Here is a 25,399-nt window from a genome sequence, read left to right as displayed (position 1 = left end):
CCCTGAGCCAACTGAGAAAACCCCCCACAATTGGACGCACAAACACTCATGGAGCGCCTCTTAGGCCGCCCGACGGTCCCCGGGAGCTGAGCAGACCCCTGACCCAGTCAAGGCCTCAGTTTCCCCGCCCACACTTCGCCTCTGTTCTCTGGATTCTAAACGGCCCTCCCAGACCAGCATTGAGCGGAAACTACAACTCCCGAGGGGCCTTGCGGTCAAAGCCTCGCGAGAACTTCCGAGGCGCGGGTGGCGGTGCTGGTCGCACGCTTCTCGCGCAGCCAACCGTCGCTTTAGTAAGGCTCGGGCTGCCTTTGGCGCTGCCGCTCCCGAAGGTCGCTTCATTCAGGCATTCGCCGGCGATAGCCCTTCAAGGGGAGGGCGACGTGAGGGGGCCTGACCGGGGCTCGGCGCAGGCGCAGTGAGTGCAAGCGGCGGCAGCCATGGACGACGAGGAGGAGACGTACCGGCTGTGGAAAATCCGCAAGACCATCATGCAGGTGAGCAGCGCGCTTGGGGAACGCGGTGAGAACGAGCCTCGCTCCCCCAGGCGAGACGGGCACGCAGCAGCCGGAGCGCGGACGGCGGGTGCGAGGCCCGGAGGTAGAAATGAGCCTCCCCACCCCCGGCCGCGCGGCTGGAGCGGAGGGGTCGGGCTCAGGCTGGGCCCCCGGGGCGGGGGTTTGCGGGGGACGGAGTCGCGAGTCCAAGAGCCCCCCGGGAGGGGGTCAGGGTCTCGCTCGAGCTGGAGAGAGGGAGGACGGCAGACGCTAGGCCGGCGCGTGTTTGTCCATGGAAGGTTCTGATGTTACCTGCCGGGGTTCTTGAATTCGTTAATCAGTAGAAATTGATAGCAGGCCAGACGAGAAATTTAAGCCAGGCTTTATTGGAGTTTGTGCTGCAGCGTGAAGTAGCGAAAACAAGCAACAGGTGCCGTTGCTCCAAGGAGGACGAGTTGGTGTCTTAAATGGGGTGAGGGTGGGGACGGGTCCAGGGGTCAGGCCGGAGGGGTGGCTTGGAGGGGTCTGCCCACCCCCTTGGTGGTGCTGTGTGCAGGGATCATGCCCAGTACCCTGCTTTTGCTCCCGGCTCCTCAGAAGTGGCAGTTAGGTTCTTGGCCTTTTTTTTTTTTTTTTTTTTTGCGGTACGCGGGCCTCTCACTGTTGTGGCCTCTCCCGTTGCGGAGCACACAGGCTCCGGACGCGCAGGCTCAGCGGCCATGGCTCACGGGCCCAGCCGCTCCGCGGCACGTGGGATCTTCCCGGACCGGAGCACGAACCCGTGTCTCCTGCATCGGCAGACGGACTCTCAACCACTGCGCCACCAGGGGAAGCCCTTATGGGTTTTTTTTGTTGTTGTTTCTTGGCCTTTTTATATCTTGGTCCTTGTTTGCCCGAACTGCGCATGTGCATAGTTATTTCTAGTCCCTTAGATATAGTTTCTGGGTATTTTGTTGCTGGAGGAGACATTTGCCCAGGTGCAAGGGCTACAGCAAAAGGTCCCAGGTCCCAGACTGCCTTATCGGCACCACCTCAAGTGCATATCGCAGAATCCCGGGGTCGTGGGGGTGGAAGGAACCCTGGTGGGCTTGTCTGACCGCTGTCTGGTGGCTACTTAGATGTCCCAGCCACCAACTTTGAATTACTCGGGCCGGGGCCGGGTCATACCAGCGTTCTCTGTGTGCCTCGTTCTTTAATCCACCCCGTGGGAGGGGACCAGTGTGATGCCACTGAGGCTTGCGGCCTTGATCAAGAGCACCCACTCTCCTGGGAATCCTGCTGGGCTAAGGCCGGGTGGTGGCCCCCAGCCTCTCTGCCACTTTGCAAAGCTGCCCAAAGACAGGGCCGGAGCAACTGTGCTTCTGGCTGACAGTGTCAGGGGTCCCTGGGAGAGGAGACCCAGGGCTCTGGAGGGAGACTTGGCCGAGGAAAGTGGGTGCGGGCAGGGCTGGGCTAGGTAGCGATTCCAACCTTCCTTTCTTTGTCTGGGTCCTCATCTAGTGCACGCACTCAGAGCCCCAGTTTCTGAGGCAGGACCTAGAACTGCTGACCCTCAGGTCTTTGCCTGGTTTTCCAACCACCGTCTGCCCAGCCAGCCGTCCCTGTCTGCCCCAGACCCTGGGGCCTGGCTCTGCATTCAACAGGCCTCCTCACGTCCCAGCTCTGTCCCGGTCTCCTCCGCAGTGGCTTCGCCTACCCCGAGCTCTTGCTGCCGTCCCCCCTCCGCCCTGCGGTCACCTGGTCCTTTCTCTTTGCAGCTGTGCCACGATCGTGGCTACCTGGTGACCCAGGACGAGCTGGACCAGACGCTGGAGGAGTTCAAGGCCCAGTTTGGGGACAAGCCCAGTGAAGGGAGGCCTCGGCGCACAGACCTCACGGTGCTGGTGGCCCACAACGATGACCCCACTGACCAGATGTTCGTCTTCTTCCCAGGTGAGGGGCAGCTCAGGGCCAGCTCTTAGCAGCCACCTGCCTTGTGACCCAGAGTCTGCCTGCTCTCATCCTTCTGCCCCCTCGCCCTCCTTGCTGTGGGGACTCCTTTTCCAGCTTCCTCTTCTTGGTCACCTTCCCCATTCTCTCTTCCTCAACCCTTTTCTCTGACCAAGGTTATCACAGGCCTCCCAGCTGGGCCCCTGGGTCCTCTCTGCCCTCACCCGTCAGCCCAGCTTCTGCTCCCAGCGCTTGCCCTTCCTGCGCTGCTGCAGGACTCCTGCCCTGTCTCGTCCCTGCCGGTTCCCCCCTCGCCTGCCTGGTCAGTGTCCATCCATCGTCCCTGGTGACCGAGCTCAAGTGCCTCCTCTTTGGGAAGCCCCTCTGAGCCCTGGGTTGAGTGAAGACAACCCCCCCAGCACCAAGGGTGTCCCAGGACCCCTGTGTTCCTCTGTCTTTGCACGTCCTACACTGAGGCAGCCTGCCTCTAGAGCCCCAAAGGTTAGGGGGCCTTGTTGGGTCATGAGCACCTTGGGGGCCTACCCCAGCGCCGTGAATCAGAGGGGTGGGCAGAAAAGGCTCGTTCAACAGACCCAGGTGGCACTTTTTTAAAAAATTTATTTTATTGAGGTACAGTTGATTTACAATGTTGTGTTAATTTCTGCCGTACAGCAAAGTGACTGAGTTATAAATATATATACATACATATATATATGTTCTTTTTCATATTCTATTTTACTATGGTTTAATCCCAGGATACTGAATATAGTTCTCTATGCTGTATAGTAGGACCTTGTTTATCCATCTTACAAATAATAGTTTGTATTTGCTAACCCCAAACTCCCAATCCATCCCTCCTGCAGCCCCCTCCCCCTTGGCATCCACACATCTGTTCTCTATGTCTGGGAGTCTCTTTCTGTTTTGTAAATAAGCTCATTTGTATCATCTTTTTAGATTCCACATATAAGTGACATATGATATTTGTCTTTCTTTTTCTGACTTACTTGGCATAGTTTGGTAATTTCTAGATCCATCCATGTTGCTGCAAATGGCAGTATTTCATTCTTTTTGATGGCTGAGTAGTATTCCATGGTATATATGTACCACATCTTCTTTATCCATTCATCTGGACATTTAGGTTGTTTGCATGTCTCGGCAATGGTGAATGGTGCTGTTGTGAACACTGGGGTGCATGTATCTTTTTGAATTCTAGTTTTGTCTGGATATATGCCCAGGAGTGGGCTTGTTGGGTCATATGGCAACACTGTTTTTAGTTGGTTTTTTTTGTTTGTTTGTTTTTAAGATTTGTTTGTTTATTTATTTATTTATGGCTGCATCGGGTCTTAGTTGCAGCATGTGGGATCTTCATTGAGGCATGCGGGATCTTCCGTTGCAGTGCACAGGCTCTTCAGTGCGGCACGTGGGCTTCTCTCTAGTTGTGGCATGTGGGTTTTCTTTTCTGTAGTTGTGACATGCAGGGTCCAGGGTGCGTGGGCTCTGTAGTTGTGGCATGTAGGCTACAGAGTGCTCTGTGGCACTGTGGTTTGCGGCACGCAGGCTCTCTAGCTAAGGTGCGTGAGGCCTCTGTTGTGGCGCACGGGTTTAGTTGCCCCACGGCATGTGGGATCTTGGTCCCCTGACTGGGGATCAAACCCACGTTCTCTGCATTGGAAGGTAGATTCTTAACCACTGGACCACAGGGAAGTCCCCTCATGTTTTGCATTTAAATCTTTGAGCCATTTTGAGTTTATTTTTGTATATGATGTGAGGGAGTGTCTAACTTCATGGATTTACATGTGGCTGTCCAGCTTTCCCAACACCACTTGCTGAAGAGACTGTCTTTTCCCCAGTGTACATTCTTGCTTCCTTTGTCGAAGATTAATTGACCGTAGCTGTGTGGGTTTATTTCTGGGTTCTCTATTCTGTTCCATTGATCCATGTCTGTTTATGTGTCAATACCATGCTGTTTTGAAAACTGTAGCTTTGTAGTATTATTGTAAGTTTGGGTGAGTTATGCCTCCTGCTTTTTTCTTTTTCCTGAGGATTGCTTTGGCAATTCTGGGTCTTCTATGGTTCCATGTAAATTTTAAGAGTATTTGTTCTAGTTCTGTGAAAAATGTCATGGGTAATTTGTGCTGGGTTTTAGCTGCGGATCCACGAATTGCTTTTCTTATGTTGAGATATATTCCCTCTATACCCACTTTCATAAGAATTTTTATCATGAATGGATGCTGAATTTTATCAAATGCTTTTTCTGCATCTGTTGAGACAGTCGTGTGGTTTTTGTCTTTCTTTTCGTTGATGTGGTGTATCACATTGATTTGCATATATTGAAGCATCCTTGTGACCCTGGGATGAATCTAGGTGGCACTTTTAAGAAGAGTGTCCCTTGTGTGTGAAACGTATTTATTGTAGACTTTGGTGCCTAAGCACGTGCCTCCCGTGGTGCCATCTCGGGGGTGGGGCCACCTCACTTCCTGGTCTTTACTGACAGTGGGGGTGTCCTGCTGTCTCAGATGGGCCGTGGCACAGGGTTGAGGTCCCTGCCTGTGTTAGTTTGCACGGCTGCTATAACAAAACCCCACAGACCAGGGGCATAAACAGACAGTGCTTTTCTCCCAGTGCTGGGGGCCTCTTCACTGGTGTGTAGACCTCTGTCTTCTCCCTGTGTCCTCACGTGCTCGTCCCTTCCTGTGTGTCTGTGTCCTGATCTCTTAAGGACCCCAGCCTCACAACCTTGTGTTACCGTAATTACTTTTTTAAAGACCCCATTTCCAAACACAGTCTCATTCTGAGGTTCCTGGGGGTCAGGACTCCAACAGAGGGACTTCGGGGACAGGGCACTGCCGGTCGGTGGAGTGGGGTGTGAGGAGAATGGCGAGAGGCAGCGGACGTGCTGCACGCAGACTCCGGGGCTGCCCCAGCCGCCAACCTGCTGGGCTACTAGGGTCCAGCGTTCTCTCATGTCAGGCCCCAGGCCCCGCGTGCTGCCGAGACCGTGAGGACCCCCGGTGCTGGCAGCGAGGAGCTGGGTGGGCTGTCTCTGTGCTGGGACCGTGCTCCCCGGGTCATCTTGCCTCCACTCAACTCTGAACACTCCAGCCCTTGTCTCGTGGGCCCCTGGACTAAACAAACTGCTTAGTCTGGGACTTCCCGAACCTCAGAACCGCTGAGGCACTGCACAGACCCAGACTCCCAGACCCCACTTCCAGAAAGAGGTCCCTTAGGTCCGGGGCCCAGGGCACCTTTCAGCTCCCACGTGACATGCAGGCAGCCAGCACCCCGTTCTGGGACTGGCAGCCGGATTCTCACTCTGCAAACAGGAGGCCGAGGCCCCAGTGGGGGAGCGGCACTGCGGCGCCTTGACAGGGGTGGGCTAGAACCCAGGTGCCTGGCAGAGGGCGGGGGGGGCGGCGGCCAGCGTCCACCAGCCTGTACTTGGTCTGCAGAGGAGCCCAAGGTGGGCATCAAGACCATCAAGGTGTACTGCCAGCGGATGCAGGAGGAGAACATCACGCGGGCCCTCATTGTGGTACAGCAGGGCATGACACCCTCCGCCAAGCAGGTGGGTGCCCGCTGCCTCTGGTCCCCGGCTGTGGGTTGGACTGGCCTAAGTGGAGGCTGGTGGTTGGGATGGGCAGCTGGCGAGCACCTTTGTCCCCGTGTGAACAAGCGGACACAGGCTGTGGGGTCCAGGGAGGGGTTGCTGCACCAGCTCCCGGCAACCGTGGGAGCATTTTGACAGACGGGCCCTCACCCTTTTTGCAATGAGACCGAGGCCTTGGTAATGTGCTGAATGCCTGGGAGGGGCAGGGTGGGCCTCTCCCCAAGTGGAAACCCTACCCACTGAGGTGGGTTTTTCTGATGTGTGACGCAGGACCCGTGCAGCTTCCCGGGTGCCAGCTGCCTGCGAGGAAGGGCGTGGTGGGTGGGCCCGGGGCCAGCGCAGGGGGCGGGTGGCCGCCTCAGCTGTGCCTGAGGGTCGGTGTCTCTTCCAGTCCCTGGTCGACATGGCCCCCAAGTACATCCTGGAGCAGTTTCTGCAGCAGGAGCTGCTCATCAACATCACGGAGCATGAGGTAGGGGTGGAGGATGAGACTGGAGACCCGCCTCCTGCCCCCCAGGCCCCTCACCTGTTCGGGGTTGGCGGACATCCAGGTCTTGGGGAGGCGAGTCCGGGAGCCCCTTCATGGTGGAAAAAAGGTGGGCCGGGGTCTCAGTGTGTGGCCCTTGGGCCAGGAGCAGCTGGGGCCTTGCTAGGAGGGCAGGTTCCCAGGCCCACCCAGCCTGCAGAGTCAGGAGCTTGGGGTGGGTGGAATCTGCATGTCCCCAGGAGCCTCGGAGCTCCGGGATTGTGCCCTGCGGCCCATCTGCATGTCTAGGGGTGTAGGCTCTAGGACCCCCGTCCCAGTGTGGAGTCAGGACTTGTGCAGATGCCTGGGGCCCCCACGCTGCACCCCTCCTCTGGAGGGCCTGTGGGGTCTGTCGCAGCCCTGTGGAGACCCAGGTTCTCTTCTCACAGCTGGTCCCAGAGCACGTTGTCATGACCAAGGAGGAGGTGACGGAGTTGCTGGCCCGGTAGTATCCTTTCTGGCCCCCGGCCAGGCCCGGCTCCTCTCCCCTACAGCTCTTCCCACAACGCCCCCAGTCAGTCCAGCAAGACCTTTTCCCTGACCTGCTTCTCAGTAAACTCCGAGAGAACCAGCTGCCCAGGATCCAGGCGGGAGACCCCGTGGCACGTTACTTTGGGATAAAGCGAGGGCAGGTGAGAAGCCCCTCCCAGGGAGGAGCTGGGCCCACCTCCAGCCCCCTTCAGAGCCCAGGCTTCTGAGCAGGGCAGGAGAGACCCCGGGTCCCGGGAGCCAGCCCACCTGCTTTCCTGCCTCTGCAGGTGGTGAAGATCATCCGGCCCAGCGAGACTGCAGGCAGGTACATCACCTACCGGCTGGTGCAGTAGCGGCCCGACAGACAGACGAGGCGAGAGGGCGCCGAGGGCCGGGTGTGGGCGGCCGTCCCAGCCCTGTGAGTGAGCCCCGCCTGTTACGTGCTCTGGAGGGAGCTTACATCCAGCCTGTGCACCCAGCTCATGCGACAGACAGGTCACACTGCTGGCTGCCCCCTCTCTCTCAGCAAGTCCCCCAGGGGATGGAAAGATGGGCTGTGACGACCCACCAGGCTGGGATTGTGGTGGCTGGCTGCCCCGGGGAGTCCGCTCCTCCTGGGAACCTTGCCTCTGCTCCCCTGGGCCGCAGAGTGGCCCGCCTTGGGCCTGCCTTTCCTGGCCTGAGGGTCCCCGTGGCCTCTCCTGGGCTCCTGGACGCTGAGCCCCACCCTGGATCCCACCTGATGGTGCTTTGGGAGGGGACAGGATACCGCCCGGGCTTCTGTCGCCGTGTCCCCCACACAGTGGCCCTGATGCTGCTTGTCTGGGTGCTCCGAGGGCAGCGGGGAGTGAGACCGATTGCTACGGAATGCTGGATATCTTAACGAATTAAAAATATCTTGAGTAAATAAGTTCACTTGTCTGAAAGACCAAGGCGGAATGTCTCCCCGGTTTGCTGTGAGCAGCCTTGCTCGGGCTTCTGTCCCCTCAGCGGGGTCTCGGCCCACTTCCCCCTGGTGGAGCTGTGAGGGAGGGGCTCCAGTGCCGCCTTCAGCTTTGCTTCTTGGTGCTTTTCTTGCATAGAAGTTTGGGATCAAACTACCCCCTTTTCCCTCTACTAATTTCAGAGGCCTCCTACCCAGGCTAAGCGCAGTTGTCTGTGTTTTTGTTTAATAGCTTCATTGAAGTAGGATTTATATACCATACAGTTCACCCATTTAAAGTGTATGGTTCCATGATTCTTAGTATATGCACAATCGGGCACCTGTCACCACAGTCAATTTTGGAACATTCCACCCTTCTAAAAAGAAAGCCTGTCCCTGTCAGCAGTCACCCCCCCTGCCCCCCGCCCCTGACAGCCACGAATCTGTGTCTGTGGATCTGCCTGTTCTGGACGTTTCCCATCAGTGGAATCACACACCGTGGGTCCTTCTGTGTCTGGCTTCTCTTATGGAGCATCGTGTTCTCACGGTTTGTCCACGTTGTAGGAGTGTCGGGGCTTCACCCCTTTTCACGGCCGAGTGATGCTCCTGTGTGTGGAGGGACATGTGTTCATTCTTCAGTTGATGGACTGTTTCCATTTGTTGGCGACTGTGCGTCATGTTGCTGTGGGCGTCCAGGTACGAGGTGGTGTGGTTGTGTTTATTTCTCTGGCTGTGCGTGTGCCTCGGAGTAGAATTGCTGGGTCCTGCAGAAGCTCTTGTTTCCTTTGGAGAGACAGGCTGTCTCCGCCTCCTCACCAAATCGTGGCTGGGGGTGAGCCGCTGTGGTTCAGATTCACTTGCCTGATGCTGAGGGTGGTGGGCACCTTTCCCTGGCTCGCCGGCCACCCGCCGGTCATCTCGGAGGTGTGTCTGTGCACAGGTCCTTTGCCCCTTGTTTAACTGGGTTGTCTCTGCTGAGTTTTAGGGGTTCTTTATATATTCTAGGCTCAGGTCTCTTATTAGATATACGCTTTGCAAAAATGTTTTCCCACCTTTTGTATTTCTTAGCTAGCCCCTTGTAGCCTTTATACATAAGACTCGAATCCTGGGATTTACTTCTGGGCATCATATGACTTGGGGCTGTCACTCTCCCCCAGACAGCGGTCTTGACGCTGTTTGGTGAAGAACCAAAGGTGCTCTCCTCACTGCCTTGAGTTGCCACTCTTGTAGCATGTGGGTTCATGTGGGTCTGTGTTGAGATCCTCTTCTTTTCCATTGATGAATTTAGGTTTTAAAATCTTAGTTTTATAGTACATCTGATAGGAGAACAGGTCTCCCTTTCCCCCAGATAGACATATATCGTTTTCCAAAACGATGTTGGCCAAAAGGAGCCAGACACGGACGGATGAATCCTGTCCGATTCCACTCACAGGGGTCCCTAGAGGAATCAGGTCCACAGAGACAGGAAGCAGGTGGGGGGGGAGGGGATGGGGAGTCAGGTTTCACGGGGACAGAGTCTCCCTTTGAGAAGATGAGAAAGTTCTGGAGATGATGGTGAAGATGGTTGCACGACAATGTGAAGTTGCTTAGTGCCTGTGAACTGTGCGGTTTAAAGTGGCAAAAATGGTAAATATGTATAATTTACAGTTTTAAAAAATTGTCTTGGCTGTTCTTGAGTATTAATTCTTTCTGCTCCTGGTTAGGGTGCTTGTTCTCCTGGCTGGGCACAGACCTGTCCCCGGGTGCGCGGTCTCAGGTGCGAGGTGTGGATGCCCCTTACGCCCTCCATCCAGTGGCACCAGCTCCCCTTTGGGGTCCCCTGCTTGTTGCTGGGGCACCGGTTCTGCCTGCCTGCGCCACCAAGCACAGCCTGTTCTGAGTCCCTGAGATTGTGCCTCGGGGCTTCAGGAAGTGGGCCCCCCCGGGTCTGGAGGCAGGGGCTGGCTTTCACACAGCACCCCCAGTCCCCCACTCCGGCCACCAGGACATGTTGTGAGCCTGGGCCAGGCTTGTCTGAAGGCGGTGCAACCTGTGAAGTTGTGTGGCATGATCCGCCAGGCTCCTTAGAGATGCTTTGGCCCCTGACAGTGGGGCGCCTTCTTGCCGTTACCTGTCCTGCTGAGCACTCTGAAATGTTAATAGATTTGCTCATTCTTCTGAGCATTTTTTTTAAAAACATAGATGGGGTCAGCAAAGTTTTGCTGTAAAGGGCAAGACGGTCAATATGTTGGCTTTGCTGGCCAGGTGGCCCTGCTACAGTTGCTCAACTCTACAGGGCAGAGGTGGCCAGAGGCCATGTGTAACCGAGAGGGTGTGCCCCCCCCCCCCCCCGCCCCCGGCCCATTATGTCTGTTTGCAAAACACATTGGTAGTTTGCTGGCTGCTTCCCCCCGCCCGCCGCTCACTCTTAGGAAGCGTGTGCAGGGGCAAAGCGCCCTGACTGCCACAGTGGGTCTTATCTAAGCCTGGGTGGGGGACTGAAGTTTGGGGTGAGCTGTTCTATATCAGGAATGGAGGCCCAGCAGCTTTTACCATGACTGGGTGTGAATTCCATCTAATTCCTCAAATGAATAGTTGTGTCTCTTCTGAGCCGGCCCCAGCCCTCTGGGATAAACCCAACTGGGGCCTCTGAGCTGGGTGAGGGGTGTTCGCCTCTTCCTCGCTGTGCCGTTCCACGTGGTGGCCGCTGTCTTCCAGAGGCCTTTGGTGCAAGTAGATTTCAGCTGCGGCTCCTCAGCACAGCAGCCACACCTCAGTGCTCGGGAGCCACCGGGGGCTGGCGGCCCGAGTCAGGAGTCAATGGGACTTGGGCCCCATGGCCACCTGGGCTCCCGCGCCTGACGGGGCTGCCTTGTGGTGGAATTTCTTCTTCACAGCTCCCTGCCCTGCCCCTCAAGCCCAGCGAGGAGCTGGGGATGGCACTTAGTGCCCTGTGTGTCTGGGTCGCTAGGCCACTGCTGCCAGAGAAGACAGGCTGAGGTTAAAGACTTTATTTTATGCAAAAGGAATGTGCCTGTCAAAGAACTCCATCGTGGAACTTCACTGCATCCTCAGCCCCAGGTATCCAAACCCAGTTTTCCGTAAAAGCCAGGGCATCCCAAGGCCACCCGCCCACCATCCACAAAGGCGTCCAGCCCTCCTCCCAGCTGCCGTGTGGCCTCCACGGCCCAGCACCAGGGTGGGCAGGGTCCCTCCATCACAGCCGGGGCGACTCCAAGAGCAGAATCCCCCAGCTCAGAGGAGTGGGGCCTGGTGGGCGTGCGGAGCAGCGCAGGCAGAAGCTTCTGGAAAAGTTGGCCAGTGATGCCCTCGCCGCTGTGGGCGGGAGAGGCCTCTCGGTGACGTGTCCACAGGGACAGGAGCCTGGAGCAGACCTGCCCGCTGCCCCAGCTACACGAACTCTGGCCGCCTCTCCCAGCCCGCGCCCCCTGCCAGCCGCCCGCCACGGAGCCTCACGGCTGGCAGGCGGGCCACAGCCACGTTGTTGCACTGGTTGGTATTGTGCTCGGCAAGCCGCCGGGCCGGCTCCTCCCCGAGGTCCTCCCAGACCCCAGGCCCGGGCCCATCCTCCTCCTCCCCGGTAGCAGTGCCCAGCTGCTCCTCACTGCCACTGCGGCTGTCCCGGCCACCCTCCATGCCGCCCAACTTCTCCAGGAAGCCAAGGCGGTGCAGGGCCGCCCCACCCGCTGGGGATGGCAGGTCCGAGGCCTCCTCCAGTTCTGAGTCGGAGTCATTGGAGGCAACGTGGGGTTCTGGAAAGTCCAAGGGAGAGGGACAGGGACAGAGAGAGAGAAAAAGATGGACAGCCTGTGAGCAGGGTGGGGGGCACTGGGCGGAGGACTGGGCGTCCGCCTCCCCCCAGCAGGCCCAGCTCCCCCTTTAGAACCCTCCCGGGTCAGGCGGAGGTGCAGGGTCTCAGACACTGGGGTAGTTTCCACTTCGGGGTGCCCATTTCTCGGTGTTGGAAAAAACACCTCGAAAGGGTGTCTCTTTGCAAGAGTTTGTAACACGTTAAAGACAGTGAAAAAGCAGGTGATACTCATGGTCTCCATGGGAGACAAACCGGGATGCAGCCCTTGAGGTGGACCCACTGTGTCATCTGCCGCCTGGGCCCACTGCTCACCAAGGCCCCCATCCTCAGCTTCCTCTGGCAGGGGTGAGGCCATCTGGCTGGCCTCCGGATACGGCTCCTGGACCACCACCTCGGCCCCCTGGTTGGACGTCACATCCTGCAGAGGCGGAATGGAGGTCAGGGAGCGCCACAGTTCCGGCCATCTCACATTCCATTTTTCTGTCTTGTTAAACCCTAAAAACTTAACACCCGCTGCAGCTGAGCAGGTAAGGCCCCCGGATCCCAAGTCACGAGCAGGCTGAGCTCGTCCAAAGCGGGCAGAGGCCCTGGCCAGAAAGGCTGAGGCAGGCCCTGCATGGACACCAGCGTGGAAGCCACTGTCCTGAGGCCACACCCAGGCGTGTCACCTCCACAGCCAGAGATGCCAGATGAGGGGTTAAAGACGCACAGTGGGGACTGAGCGTGGGAGCTGATGCTGCCTGGAAGCGAACAGAAACAAGGCCTGTCGGCTGAGGAGAGCAGCAGGCTGGACCCAGAGGATGTGCTGTAGGCAGCACAGAGACGGGAAATGGGAGAAGGGGCAGGACGGCGGGTCTAGTGCGTTCTGATGTGAGCTCCAGGGGATGTGGGGGAAGGCCGAAGGGCCTCTGCACTGCCTGGGGCTCCGTCCGCAGATCTGAACCCACACTTCATCCAGTTCTTTGCTTAAAAGATGCCTTGGGTGCCCCTGACGGGGCTGTGGCCCCGTCCGAGCCAGACATCTCCCAGCCCTTCTTTCTGTCTAATCCTGCTGTGGGTGAGTGAGATTCCCGGCCCCCATGATGTTCACAGAGCCCTACACCCCCCGCCCAGGGTGGACAACCCTCACCTGGCACCCAGATGCCACCTCGGGCTCCTCCTCAAAGACCAGGCTGTAGTGGGTGATGAGCGTCTCCAGGATGCAGGCCTGGTGTGGGTAGTCCACCAGGGAGGAGAGGGACACGGTGGCCTCAGTGGGCCGGGGCCGCAGCAGCGTGGGCCCAAACACAATGCCCAGGTTCCCTGGCGTCATCTTGTTGTCCTGCTCCACCTCCACGATCCTGGGGGTCAGAGGGTGCAGGAGCAGGTGTGAGCGCCTCCCGGGACCCCGCCGCCCTTGACCCCGGCCTGGCCAGCCCTCACCTGCGCAGGTGCCGCATCAGGTACTGCAGCGTGGCCCAGTTCTCTGGCGGCAGGTCCCGCAGGAGCTCCCGCAGCCGGCCCGCCATGGCCACGGCCACAGCCTCTCTCTCGGTGACATGCGGCCGGCCTCGGGTTGCCGCCTTGGCCTCGGCCTCTGCCTTCAGACTGTCCTTGGCCAGCCCCACAAGCTCATGGTAGAGGCGGAAGGAGATGAGCGGCTCAGGCAGCTGCAGGGTGACGGTTAGGTGTGGGGGTCAATGGGCCTGGCCCCACGCCATCCATCCTGCACTGGCCCCGCCCCTAACAGCAGCCCCGCCCCTGACAGCCACCGGTCCCGCCCACCCTGTACTGACCACGCCCCTGGCCTAGCAACCACAACCCTGCTTAGAGCTGGCCACGCCCCCCACCAAGCTCAGGTCCAGCCCAGGATCTGCTCTGCTCTGTCTCCATCTGTCTCACCTGGCGCAGGTAGAGCTTGAGGACGTTGCTGATGTCGTGGGGCGAGGCCTGCGACAGCTCCACCAGCTCTTTGCCGTTCTCGAAGGCCTGGCACAGCTTCTCCACACGCGTTTTCACCCCATTGACCCGGTAGATGCCCTGTGGGAGCCCGCAGTCAGCCTGGGCCCACACCCCTCCCCTCCCTGCATGGCCCCTCGGCTGGAGCCCCCGCAGCTGTGCCCGCGTCGGTCACCTTGGTGCGCAGCGCCCGCTGCTCGATCTCGAAGACACACTTCTTGACGATGAAGGGCACGCCGTCCGGGGTGCTGCGGGCGGCCTGGCTGAAGTCCTGGCCAAAGAGCTGCAGGCGGCCCTGCAGCTTCTTGTGGCCACACTGGATGGCCAGGGTCTCCAGGCACTTCTTGTGGCAGGCCAGGCAGCACTGGGAGCAGGCGAGGAGTGAGCAGACCTTCCTGGTGCCCCAGCTCCGCACAGACACCCGCGGCTCCCCCTTCCACCGCGACCCCCGCCGCTCTCATCACCCCCCTACAGGGCAGCTTTCACCCCTCCTGGTTGGGAAACGTGCCCCTGCCACCAGTGCAGCCTGGGCTGCTCCCACGGCCCTCTGGTTCCCTCAGCACTGGCTGAGCCCTCCACCTGGGATGCTCTCCCCCCGGAGACTGCAAGTGCTCCTGGCTTCACTTCCCTCCAGCGCTCTGCATGGCACCGTCCTGAGGGCGCACATGCAGGTAGGTGCCTGGCTCCCCCGGGACCTCCGCTCACCTCCTCACACTCGGCGCCCTGGAAGTACACGTAGCTGTTGCACTCCCGGCACTTGGCCGGCGAGCGGAGCTTCCGGAGCCGGTGGGTACGGGCCGCCTTGGACAGCCCCACATGGCGGAAGGGCCCGCTGGGCATGGCCACAGGCAGCTCCGGGGCCATGCCATTGAGGTCATCTGGTGGGGGTGGGGGGCAGGTGGTCAGGTTACGGAGGCAGGTCAGGGCCAGGCGCACAGAGAGTCCAAACCCCCCCCTCCCCGCTGCCCCGCCCAGGGGTCCCCTCACCCTGGTCAAAGGCTGATGCGCCTGTGCTGCTCTCCTGGTCGGCCAGCTCCTCGCTGGACGACATGGTGCCACTGGAAGACATGCGCTCGAACTTCTTAAAGTCCCCTGAGCAGGAAACGGGTTGTCAGAGACTCCCCCAAGGGCCCCCGGCTGCACAATGAGCCCGCTGAAACCTGGGGGCGGGGGCGGCAGCTCCGTGAGCCCCCCACCCCCCCACCTGCCGGCCAGGCCCCTTCACCTGAGCCAGGGCTGGGGTCCAGACTGGCGTCAGAGTCTGAGATGGCGATCGGCCACGACTTGTGCACCTGGTGTCCGCGCCCACCTGCCAAGTTGTCCCCAGTGAAGGGCTGAAGGGGGCTGCAGGGGGCCCGCGCCCGCCCCTGCCCCTGCTGGACACTCACCCCTGCGCTCCTTGGCAAGCTCCCCGTCGCCAGGCCCACCTTCCTCTGGGGGGCAGCCCGCAGCCTCCGCCACCGCAGCATCGCTGACGTTGAAGCTGCCCTTTCGGGCGCGCAAGACTGGGGACCTGGTGGGACCAACAGCCAAAATAAGGGGCCACGATGGGGGTCACTGAGGCTCACTGCCCCCTCCCCCACCTCAGGAGGGAAGTCCGGCTCCCCCAGGCATGCGCAGACGGCAGGGTACCAGGCGTTGGCGGAGACGTGGGGCTCAAAGTCGTAGTGCACGTCTGGCTCCTCGCCACGCTGCAGCTGGCGCACGTGGGAGGCGTACTGCTGGCCCGGGTCGTACAGCTTGCTGCTCTCGCACAGCATGTGGAAGTGCACAGGCAGCGGGGCCGTCTGCATGTGCATCATCTGGTAATAGGAGATGGTGGCCTACGGGCAGGCAGGTGGGAGGGGCCCTAAGTGCTGGAGGTCCTGAGGCTGGACGGGCAGCGACAGGGGCGGGGGCTGGGGGTGGGAGCACGGTGCTCACCGACTTGATGGTCTGGTCGCTCTGCCGGATGACCTCCTGGATCTGCCGGAGTGCCGTCACCTTGGTGTCCTCAAGCTCCTGCTTCTGCGTCTTAGCATCTGCCACGCACGTGCGGTACGTGGCCATGGCTTCCTCCGCCTGGGGTGGGGGTGGGGGCGGGGCAGGGTGCCCAGAGAGGCCTCAGTCTGGGGTTCAGCCCTCAGGGCATCTTCAGGCCCCACATGGAAATCAGCCAGGCACAAAAGGACAGGAAGGCATTCCTGGCAGGAGGCACAGCCCAGACAAAGGCCCAGCGGGGGGCAATCCTGCACAGGTCAGGCCCTGACACCATGGGTCCTGCCCCGTGACCCGCCCTCACCTTGTTTTTGGCCTCCTCCTCCAGGCGCCGCCTCTTGTCCAGGGTCTTGGAGGCCACGCCCCCTGCACCCGGGCCAGCGCCCACCTGCTCTTCCTCTGCCTTGGCCACTAGGAAGCGGGCCTTGTCATGGTCTTCGCAGCGCTGAACGTAGCCCTGCTTGGCCTTGCGCAGATTGGACTCTGCTTCTTGCTGTGGACATGGGAAGGACCAGACCAGCACCATCAGCCAGAGACCGCATTAGGGACCTCTGCCACCCCCATCCCTTGGGCCAGAATCCCATGGCCAGTCAAGCAAACAGAGGCCCCCACCCAAGAACCAGTGGTGGAAGGACAGGAGGTGACACCTACAGGGCGACCCAGGGAGGAACCAGTATCTGGCATGCCCATTTCACAGCCAGGGAAGCTGAGGCACAGCTGAGCTCTGAAGGAGACACCAACTACATCATCCTCTTGACACCTACACCCACACCTGCCAGAGCGACTTGTGCTTCTATCTCTTTCATTTCCTATCTCAGAGATGAGAACAGTGAGGCTGCTCAGACAGGAAGTCAGGCACCCTCAGGGTTGGCAGGAAGAGCACTTAGTCAAAACCCAGTGGGCCTTCTGGGGGCCACACCTCACAGTCTACACGATCAGAAGCTTAAACATAAAGAAAACAGCTCACATGAGTACTAGGAGAAACCATGAGAGAATTTCTTAAACATAGCATGGGGAAGGCCTTTCCATATGTGACACAGAACCCAGAAACCATAAAAGACTGCTACTAACAATCGTGGGTTTCAACTGGGAAAACAGGCAACAGGTTAAATCAAAAGTCAAAACAATAAACTGCGGGTGGGGGAGTTTGTAACACATGTCATCAAGGGCTGGGTTCTCTAATATGTAAAGAGCTCTGGCAAGTCAGTAAGAAACAGGCTACTGTCCAATCCAAGGTGAGCAAAGGATATGAACTTAGAGCTCACAGAAGAGGAAAAGCATGGCTGGGGCTCAGGAGGTCAGCTTCTATGCTCATGACATCTGTGACCCAGCCATTACCTTTCGGGCACTGATCTGAGATAAATGCTAGGTCACATGTCTGAGAACAGGGGCACAAGCTCGTCACAGCCGTGGTGTTTGAAACAGCAACAGCTCAACAACAACTAAACTGTTCATCAATAGGGATTTAGTGAACTAAGCCCTGTGGCTCTGCAGCTGAGCACTTGTAGCTGAGAAAAAGGGAGGAGGAGTTTCACATGGAGTGAGATGGGGCCAGTCCCTGGATATGGAGGTGACTGTAAAAGGCCAGAAGCAGAACAGGGTACTCGGCAAGCTGTCATCAGGTGTAGAAAAGGGGGGAGAGGCTCATTTGCCAGATGTGCCACAGGACACCACTAGCTGGAGCAGGGGCCGTGGGGGCTCTTTGCACCGCAGACCCTGTTAGCAGGCCTGAAGAGCAGTGCAAAAGATTGCTAATGCCTTTGGAACAGCCCAAAAGAGAGGTGGGAAAAGAGCAACACAGAGGAACCTGGAGCATCCACCAGACCTGAGAGAGCCTCAGTTTCCCTCTAACCCAGATCTGCTCCTGGCGGCCACGGGTGATCCGGTCCCTCCGGACATCTGACCCGTGACAGTGATGGGGGCCCCGGACCAGGGCCTCTCCTGCTGCAGCTGCAGGTAATGGGGCTGGAGCAGTTGGGAGGCAGGACCCGCTCCAACCTGTGACGCCACAGCGAGCCCCACGCGGGCACAGGGCACTCTGCCAGGTGTCCGCAAAACTCGGGAAAGGACCACCCGGGAGTGCACCAGGGGACTGCGCATGCGCGAGCCGGCCCGCCCTGCCCCCTCCCAGCCCCGCCGCCCCGCGGTACCAGCTTCCTCTGGGCGCGGTGCCAAGACTCCTTGATCTCCTTCCTGCGCTTCTCGTGCTCCAGCCGCCGCAGGTTCAGGGGCTGGGGGTGGGGAGACGGGTGTGATGGAGACCCGGGCACCCTTCACCCCACCCACCCTCCAGGGCGAAGCCTACCTGCACGAAGGTCTGGGTCTGCAGGGTGCCCACCGCCTGTACCAGGCCGTGGCCGAACTCCAGGTCCTGCTCCAGGGCCAGCGAGTAGATGGACAGGAGGGGCATGTGCGGCTGTGGGGGCGGGGCCGGCAGTCACGGGGGTGGGACAGGCGCCCTCGTGGAAGCCCTGCCGCCTCCCCAGCGCCCTCAGCTGCCCTTGCAGAGATGGGAAACCCCTTTCCTTTGGCCCATCTTTGAGGGGCGAAACACACCTAGGCCTGAAGGACCCCGACCCGTTCCCTTGAGTTCCCTACCTCCTGCATGACGCTCTGTCTGCAGTTCTGGACGATCTTCTGCAGGCCTTTGGCAAAGTCCATCTCTGCAGGCGGGGAGGGATGTGAGCGCAGGGGGGAGGGGGAGGGGGAGGGGAGGGGAGGGGTGTGAGCGCAGGGGTGAGGGGAGGGATGTGAGCGCAGGGGTGAGGGGAGGGGCCTTCCAGCCAGACCCCGCCCCGCGGGCCCCAGCTCGCACCCAGCGCGTTCCGCTTCTCCAGGTAGCCGATGAGGTCCTTCATGTACTTGGCCATGTTCTTGGCGTACTGCAGCGCGGCATGCACACCCCCCTCACAGCGCTGCAGCAGCGTGTCCACCGCCTCCGGGGAGAGGCAGCCTGCGGGACAGACATCTCTCATACCGGGCTCCTCCCCAGCCCGCCATTCCTTCCGTCCTCAGCCCTCCACCCCTAGGCTCAGAGACTCACCCTCATCACAGTCCTCACTGCTGAGGGGGGCACCCTCACTCCCCTGTCCATACAGGTTCTCCATTGACTGTACCAGAGGGAGACAGGTGAGTCCAGTCCGGGCTGGGTACTGTTTGATGCCCACCCTGCAGGAGACAGTCACCGCCCCCCCTGGACAGAGCGGGAGACCACGGTCCACAGAGCGGGCAGGGGGTACTCATCCGCCCTGCCAGCCTGACCCCGTGCAGCACCCAGGCCATCCCTTCTCACCTGGCCCGGGTCCCCAGGGGGCACTGAGAGGAGGATGCTGCTGTCCACTTCACCCATGAGGAACTCGGACACACTGCAGGGCAGGGGGCAAGTGTCAAGAGGCACATGGGTCCCCACCCTCTGCCACCCTTCCCCACCCCCACACTCACGTGCTGCTGAAGGAGACTGCGATGGTCTCCAAGGCCTTCTCAAACTCCTGCTTGTCCGAATCATTGTTGCACTCATAATGGAAGGCTAGGGACAGACAAGGACGAGAGGGGTTGGCCCAGTCTGGGAGGTGACCACCCGTGCAACTAACTGATGGGGGAGCATTGGAGTTGTTGTGCCCATCAAACTCCTATGCATCCTTCAAAACCCACTTCAAACATCCCCTCCTTCAGGAAGCCCGCCCAGACAGAAAGCCCTTGCTGCCCTGTCCTGGCTGACCTTTGACCTTGGCAATGAGGGTGCCGGCAGCTGTGAGCGACTCCACGGTGTTCAGCAGTGGGTACTTGGAGATGACCTGGTGCATCACGCGGAGGGCCTCACCCAGGCACTCATGGGCAAGCGGCCGGCGGGCCTCTAGGAGGTCTGCCGGGCAGAGGGGGTATGAGCAGGGAGGGAAGGAAAGCCTGCCCACCTAACCACCTAATCCTAACCCTCCTCAGAGCTCCTGTCCCCGGGTGGGGAAATTGAGGCCAAGGTGGGAGAAGATAACTGCCTGAGGCTCAGTGTGTGACCTCGTTGGGAGGTGTGTGTGTGTGTGTGTGAGGAACTGTCCCTCTCTCGACTGCTGGCCAGGTCATCAAAGGTCAGATGTCAGTCTAGGCAGTCCTGCTCAGAACACCCTTTCCTCGTCCCTCCAGAAAACACTCCCAGTGACCTTCAAGTTGCAGTCCTGGTGCCTCTTCCTCCAGGCAACCCACCCGGCCCCTTCCCTGCCCCAAACTCTCAGGGCTCTGTCCAGCTCTCTCCCAGCCCTGCCTGCCTGGGCACTGGGGCTTAAACACCCCGTTACCTCACTCTCTCCCGACCAGCCACCCCATGAGGCAGGTGCTGTCATCACCCCCATTTTGCAGATGAGGAAACTGAAGCATACAGGGGAGAAGTCATTTCTCAAGGATCACACAGCTTTTCCATCTCCACTAGCTTTGAAGGCATGAGAATGCCAGGCAGAAGGACACTGCCTGGCTTTACCATAAGGGCAATGGGGAGCCACAGAAGGTGTTAGGGCAAAGGAGAGTCAAGATCAGATCTGCATCTTCAAACATGGCTTTAAATGCCCTCCTCAGATGTTCTTAATTGGAAAAAAGCGCTGTGTGTGGGCAGAACACGCACCATCTAGTGGAAACAAAGCCGAAGGAATGTATGGATGGGGAAGGAATGAGCCGACCCTGAGACCCAGGAGGGACCTGGCCACCAGCTGGGAGTATATCTCCCTCACCTGTGTGCCTCTGACTCTGTGCCTGGAACCTGATGCTCAAAAATAAATAATAAATTTAAAATTTTAAAAACGGAATCTGAAAATAGGTGTCTGATCCCTTTTCAGCACTGAGGACCCCCACTGAATGCCACTGACAGGGAGACCCCCACGGAGTCCCTGGCCCCAAATTCCTCCGAGTGCAGCCCAGTGCCTCAGCACCGGGCAGGATTTTGAACCCGAGGCCAACTCAGGGAGGTGGGAAGGAGCTTACGGAATCCATAAAAGGCCGGCTGAGGAAAGGCCGGGCCACGCCCCTTCCCGGGACATTCCTCCCACACACCAGGCCCCTCATGTCGCCTGGGCCTCGGCCACCTGGGTCCCCGCAGCACACTCACCTGGGCAGGTGGGACTCTGGAGAAGCCTGGACATGCCCAGCTCAGCATTGGCCAAGGCAAGCGCTGGGCAGCAAATGCCCCGAGTGCCACGTGCTCCTGGCCAGGCCCTGCACCCCGCACCCCGCACGGTCCCCTCACCTCGGGGCCCCGCCTGGCAGCGCACCGGCGCCTGCTCCAGCGCCGGGTGCACTGTCCCGCAGATACACATGGCGCAGCCGTCAGGGCGCAGGGACCGTGAATGCGCAGGCCGGGCTAGGCAACTGGCTGGTCCGGGGTCTTTGGTGCCAGGTCCTCTGTAAGCAAACCGGCTCTGGCCGGTCCGAAGACCCGCCCCCCTCCGAGGAAAGCTCCGCCCCGGCGTCCTGCTAGCTCCCCAGCCTCAGGTAGCAGGAGCCTGGGACCCAGGGAGATGCAATTTGATTCGGGATGGGACCGGCCAAGGGCAGGCAGGGAAACAGGCCCAGGTACAGGGCGTGGGGAGGTGTGGGGAGACCCTGCCCACCTAGATCCCGCCGCCCACTGCTTCCTAGGTAGACAGCACGGGGTCCCCAAGCCCTCTCACTGTCCCCACAACAATCACTGTGAGCCGAGGACATCTGGTTACAGTCAGCATCTCCCCAGGGCGTATCATTGCCCCGTTTCACAGATGAAATGCCAGAGGCTTAGAGAAGGGACAGCTGATCCAGTCTCACAGCCTGGCAGGGGCAGCAGCAGGATGCAAACCCACATGCTCTCTGCTCCAGACCCTTCCCCTGGCCCAGGGCTGCCCCAATGCTCAAAGAAGGGTGCCCCTACCCTGGCCCATCCTCCTGCAGGACGCCCACTGGCTCAACCCTGCCCAGGCCTGGCCTCCAAGGAAGCACCAGGATCGGAAAGGAACCGAGATTACAGAGAGTTTCCCCAGGAAACAACTCCAGCCCCACCCCAGGACCAGATAATCCTGGGGGCTGACACCCCCCGACCCAGCAGAGGCCCGGACAGCAGAGCCCATTAGCTCCTACAAAGCTGAGGTCTCTCCAGTCTGAGGTCGAATCCGGGCTCTGGCTCCTCCTTGGCTGGTTGAGCCAGGAGTCAGGGCCCCTCTCTGGGCCTCAGTTTCCTCATCTGTAAAATGGGCACCTGTGGGGAGCAGGCCAGAGTGTTTAGCATGGCCCTGGCACTGCGGTTTCTGGCAGGAGAGATCATAGTGCCCTCCTTGGCGGCCAAAGACAAACAGGAAGCAGATGAAAATAACTCGGCAGGAAGCTGGGCTGTCAGCAGACGCGTGGAGAAAACGGAACTGCCATCCCACAGGCTGCTCACTCCTGCAGCTTACATGCTGGTCCTGCCCCTTGTCCGTCCTGAATCTCTCTCTGTCCAGACCTCAGCCTGCCTCCAGTCCATTCCAGTCCAACGTGCAGATCTGACCTTGTTCCACCTCTGCTCTAACACCTTCTACGGCTCCCCACCACCCTCAGGATAACATCCAGGGTCCCTCTGCTTGCCATTCTCAATGCCTCCACCCTCACACATTTCATACACCTGAAACTTGTTCCCCCAAACGCACCTCCACTCCATGTTTCTGAGCCCGTGCATGTGACATTCCCTCTTCCTGGTTGCCGCCAAACTCCTATACATCCCTCAGAACCCTAGCTGCAATGACTTTTTCCATGAAGCCATCCCTACAACCCTCTTTGGAGCCTCCCCAAATCCCTCCCTCCATCCTGCCTCAACCCCACAGGGTTTGGGATATCTGTGTCCAACTGCCTTCCACCCAGGCCGCGGCGTCCCTGCCACTTCTCACCTTCACGCAGAACACACTCCTTCAGCTTCTCAAGGCCCTCGGCAAAGCGGGCCACGTCAGCCAGCAGGTGGGAGATGTCCTCCACAGTGTCGGGGCAGGGTCCCTGGATGGGTCCCTCGGCTGGGCTGGCTGTTGACAGTGGGCTGCGGTGGCCACGGCCCAGCGTCCAGGTGCTGGCTCCGGACAGTGGGAAGCCGGCAGCGCTGGCATGGCGGCTTAGGCTGGTGGGCCTCTTGAGTGTGCCTGTGGCCTTGGCATTCAAGGCCACACTTGGTGGTTCCAGGCTGGGCGCCAGGGACACTGCATCAGCCCCATCTCTCCTGGGCAGCTCCTGGGAGGGTGGGGGGAGCCACTAGAGCAGGTGCCCCCACTGGGCCCTGCCTCAGTTTTCCCAGAAGTGAAGTGGGGCTCTGGAGGGTCTTCAGCCTGACCCCACAGGGGATCAAAGGCCACAGGTCAGAGGGCTGAGATTTGGTGTTGTGCCCCTCCCGCACCTGTTACCCAACATCCTCTTCCCCAGAGCTTTCACAAACAACGGCCTCTACCCAAACCACAGCCGGGGTGTGGGGGAGGGGCAACCCACTTCCTGGGAGGGGGGCGGGGTAGGGAGGGCCAGGGTCTCCTTAGCTCCCCTCAGGGGAGGCCACTGCAGACACACCTACTCACTGGTGAAGACACCTCCTCGATGCTTTTACTCTGAGGGTCCACTAGGCCCCTCAGTCTTGAGGACACCACAGGCCTGCTTTGTACGAGGCCCACCCCATGGATCTCGCTGCACACTCTGCTTGCTCTAAACATTCCCCCAGTGGCGGGGCTGTAGCTCTCACATCTAACTGTGCCTGGAGGCCCCAAGTTCCCTAAGCCCTCACCCTAGAGTCCCGGACCCAGAGCACCCACACTCCCTGGACCCCACAGGCAGCCCCGGACGGGGTGGGGTGTGTAGTGGCCATCCCAAGGGCTCCTACTGTGAACTGGACGTGGGGATCCCGGCCCGTCCTGCGTGGCCCCTGCAGTCCAGCCTGGGGCCGTAGCTGGCTCCAGCCCCACGCCGCTGGCCCAGCATGGCACTGCCCGGCCCTGCCCCGCCAGGCCCGAGCGCAGGGTGTTCCCCGGTCCCCCTGCTGCCCGGGTGTCGCTCCAAGATCCCCGCCCGCTCCGGCTCCCAGCAGAGGCTCACTCACCCCCGAAGGCTGCGGACAGGGGCTTCCCGCCCGGTTCTTTTTCGAGATAGAAGGGGTTTTCATGAGCTCCCGCTTCTTCCTGGAGAACATGTTGTGGCCAGGCCAAGTGGCCCGAGGGGCCCGAGGCGGGGCGGGCCGGGGGTCTCAGCGCTGCAGCTCCTAGTGTCAGTGGCCTCGGGACCACATTGTCGCTGGCCACCACCCCCCCCCCAGCTGTCAGGCCCACGTGACAGGCCCAGCCCTCATTGGCGGGCGCTTCCCCCCACAGGAAAAGGCCTCCGGAGGCAGTGACTCAGACCCACCCCTGACCCTCCGCAGCCTCAGCCTGCCCCTCCGCTCAGTGGGCTTGAAGGTGGGGTCCCAGGCTCCGCCCCCAGCTTCCGCTTTCAGGAGCTCTGCGCACGCACGCACGCACGCACGCACGTTGGTTGAGGTGCCCCTGCCTGGCACTGGCGTCCCGGGCAAGGCCCTGGCGGGCACATGGGGACGGCAGAGACGTTGACCCCCCCCACTCGGCCACACCCAGATGCACCCAGGAGTGCCGACACGGGAGCACGATGACACGCAGGGACATAGGCTTGGACACATGCTGAGAAGCCACCCAGCTCCGCAGATGTAACGGATACCCCTGGACACAGACACCTGCCCTCCAGTCCTCCTACCTTTCACGGGTGTGCCTGCCCTATGTCCTCTGGCGACTCCCCTGCAGACCCCAGGGCCCAGGCAGCGCTGGGCATAGTGGGTCTCCTCCCCTCAGCCCAGCTCCCACCCCTCACTCCCCATTCTACATTCCAGGGACATGCCCCGACCATGACCACGGGACAGCTGGCCAGCAGCAGGGCTGCTAACACTTCTGAGGCCATCACGCCGCCTCCTCCCTTCCCTGGTGGGGCTCCCCGATCTGGAGCGCTGGCGGTGTGTACAGCTTCCTGCCCCCTCCCCCCATGACCACCTCTTCTCTTCGAGCCCCCCAGTCTGAGCCTTCTCCCCTCCCCAGACCTTCCTCCCCCACCCCTCCAGAGTCCCAACACTGGCCCCCACTGACCTCAGGTGTGATCTCTGGGCACGGGGCATGCAGGCCACAGCCCCTCATGGCAAACCCGACTCTCCAGGCCCGAGTCCATCCACAGACCCCTCCCAGAAGCCCCTTAAGGAACCTCTGCCCACCACTCATTGCTCTGGAGACCAGGAGCAGGCAGTGAGGGCCGGCTGGTGGGCTTCTGACCTGGTCGGGAGGCCTGAGGTCTGGGTCGCCCCTGCTGGGCTCCTCCAGCTGCCCCAGACATTCCTGAGCCCTGACCGCATGCCCATTTCACGACCAGCCACTCACAGGTACCGCCCTCAGGCGCCAGAACCACGTGGGCACTCAGGGGCCCCGGGACCATTGTCCAGGCTCTTATGAAGGGCAAACCTGCAGAGAGACACGCCACAGCCCACCACAGAGCGCTTCAGAGCTGGGATTCCAGTCGGCTGCAGCTGGACTCTCACCTGCCCCCTAGAGATTGCATCTGTGTCCACAGACTAACTCCTGCACACACTCAGGTGCCAGGCCCGATATCCAGACATGGAGAGCCATTTTTGGACAAGCATGCAGCCTGACGCATGGACACACATGCGGAGGGCTTCACACCATGACTTCTCTGTATTCCCTCCAGGGCAGCAACCCCT

At 60.1% G+C, this 25,399-nt stretch overlaps 2 protein-coding genes across 2 annotated transcripts; one reads left to right on the top strand and one right to left on the bottom strand.

Moving 5' to 3' along the window:
• The first annotated feature begins 424 nt into the window (after nucleotides 1–424).
• POLR2E (RNA polymerase II, I and III subunit E) lies at nucleotides 425–7,925 on the top strand. Its single transcript, XM_082835074.1, has 7 exons — nucleotides 425–497; nucleotides 2,255–2,429; nucleotides 5,876–5,991; nucleotides 6,425–6,505; nucleotides 6,949–7,007; nucleotides 7,113–7,191; nucleotides 7,318–7,925. The coding sequence occupies exons 1-7, from the start codon at nucleotides 441–443 to the stop codon at nucleotides 7,381–7,383; spliced, it is 633 nt and encodes a 210-aa protein (XP_082691200.1). The 5' UTR covers nucleotides 425–440; the 3' UTR covers nucleotides 7,384–7,925.
• Nucleotides 7,926–10,936: 3,011 nt separating this feature from the next.
• On the bottom strand, nucleotides 10,937–23,938 carry ARHGAP45 (Rho GTPase activating protein 45). Its single transcript, XM_082835852.1, has 23 exons — nucleotides 23,732–23,938; nucleotides 22,551–22,881; nucleotides 19,397–19,540; nucleotides 19,120–19,204; nucleotides 18,971–19,043; nucleotides 18,722–18,788; nucleotides 18,494–18,631; nucleotides 18,277–18,341; nucleotides 17,984–18,094; nucleotides 17,829–17,909; nucleotides 15,983–16,171; nucleotides 15,625–15,762; nucleotides 15,334–15,524; nucleotides 15,090–15,214; nucleotides 14,927–15,010; nucleotides 14,689–14,793; nucleotides 14,407–14,579; nucleotides 13,877–14,065; nucleotides 13,645–13,782; nucleotides 13,186–13,412; nucleotides 12,893–13,103; nucleotides 12,076–12,181; nucleotides 10,937–11,704 (listed from the first exon to the last, which is right to left on the bottom strand). The coding sequence occupies exons 1-23, from the start codon at nucleotides 23,819–23,821 to the stop codon at nucleotides 11,343–11,345; spliced, it is 3,423 nt and encodes a 1,140-aa protein (XP_082691978.1). The 5' UTR covers nucleotides 23,822–23,938; the 3' UTR covers nucleotides 10,937–11,342.
• Nucleotides 23,939–25,399: the final 1,461 nt, after the last annotated feature.

Source organism: Leucopleurus acutus (genome assembly GCF_964270905.1).
Source record: "Leucopleurus acutus genome assembly, chromosome: 3".
Taxonomy (NCBI): Eukaryota; Metazoa; Chordata; class Mammalia; order Artiodactyla; family Delphinidae; genus Leucopleurus; species Leucopleurus acutus.
Note: the sequence above shows the minus strand (reverse complement) of the source record. Positions and strands in the feature narration are given on the sequence as shown.

Excerpts from the sequence above, each read along its gene's own strand:
- ARHGAP45 (XM_082835852.1), bottom strand. The coding sequence starts at position 23,821 with ATGTTCTCCAGGAAGAAGCGGGAGCTCATGAAAACCCCTTCTATCTCG. Across the intron at positions 17,910-17,983 it reads AGACCCAGACCTTCGTGCAG|CCCCTGAACCTGCGGCGGCT; the intron begins GTAGGCTTCGCC and ends CCCCACCCCCAG. Across the intron at positions 15,011-15,089 it reads GCTTGCCAAGGAGCGCAGGG|GTGGGCGCGGACACCAGGTG; the intron begins GTGAGTGTCCAG and ends ACAACTTGGCAG.
- POLR2E (XM_082835074.1), top strand. The coding sequence starts at position 441 with ATGGACGACGAGGAGGAGACGTACCGGCTGTGGAAAATCCGCAAGACC. Across the intron at positions 498-2,254 it reads TCCGCAAGACCATCATGCAG|CTGTGCCACGATCGTGGCTA; the intron begins GTGAGCAGCGCG and ends TTCTCTTTGCAG. Across the intron at positions 7,192-7,317 it reads TTGGGATAAAGCGAGGGCAG|GTGGTGAAGATCATCCGGCC; the intron begins GTGAGAAGCCCC and ends CTGCCTCTGCAG.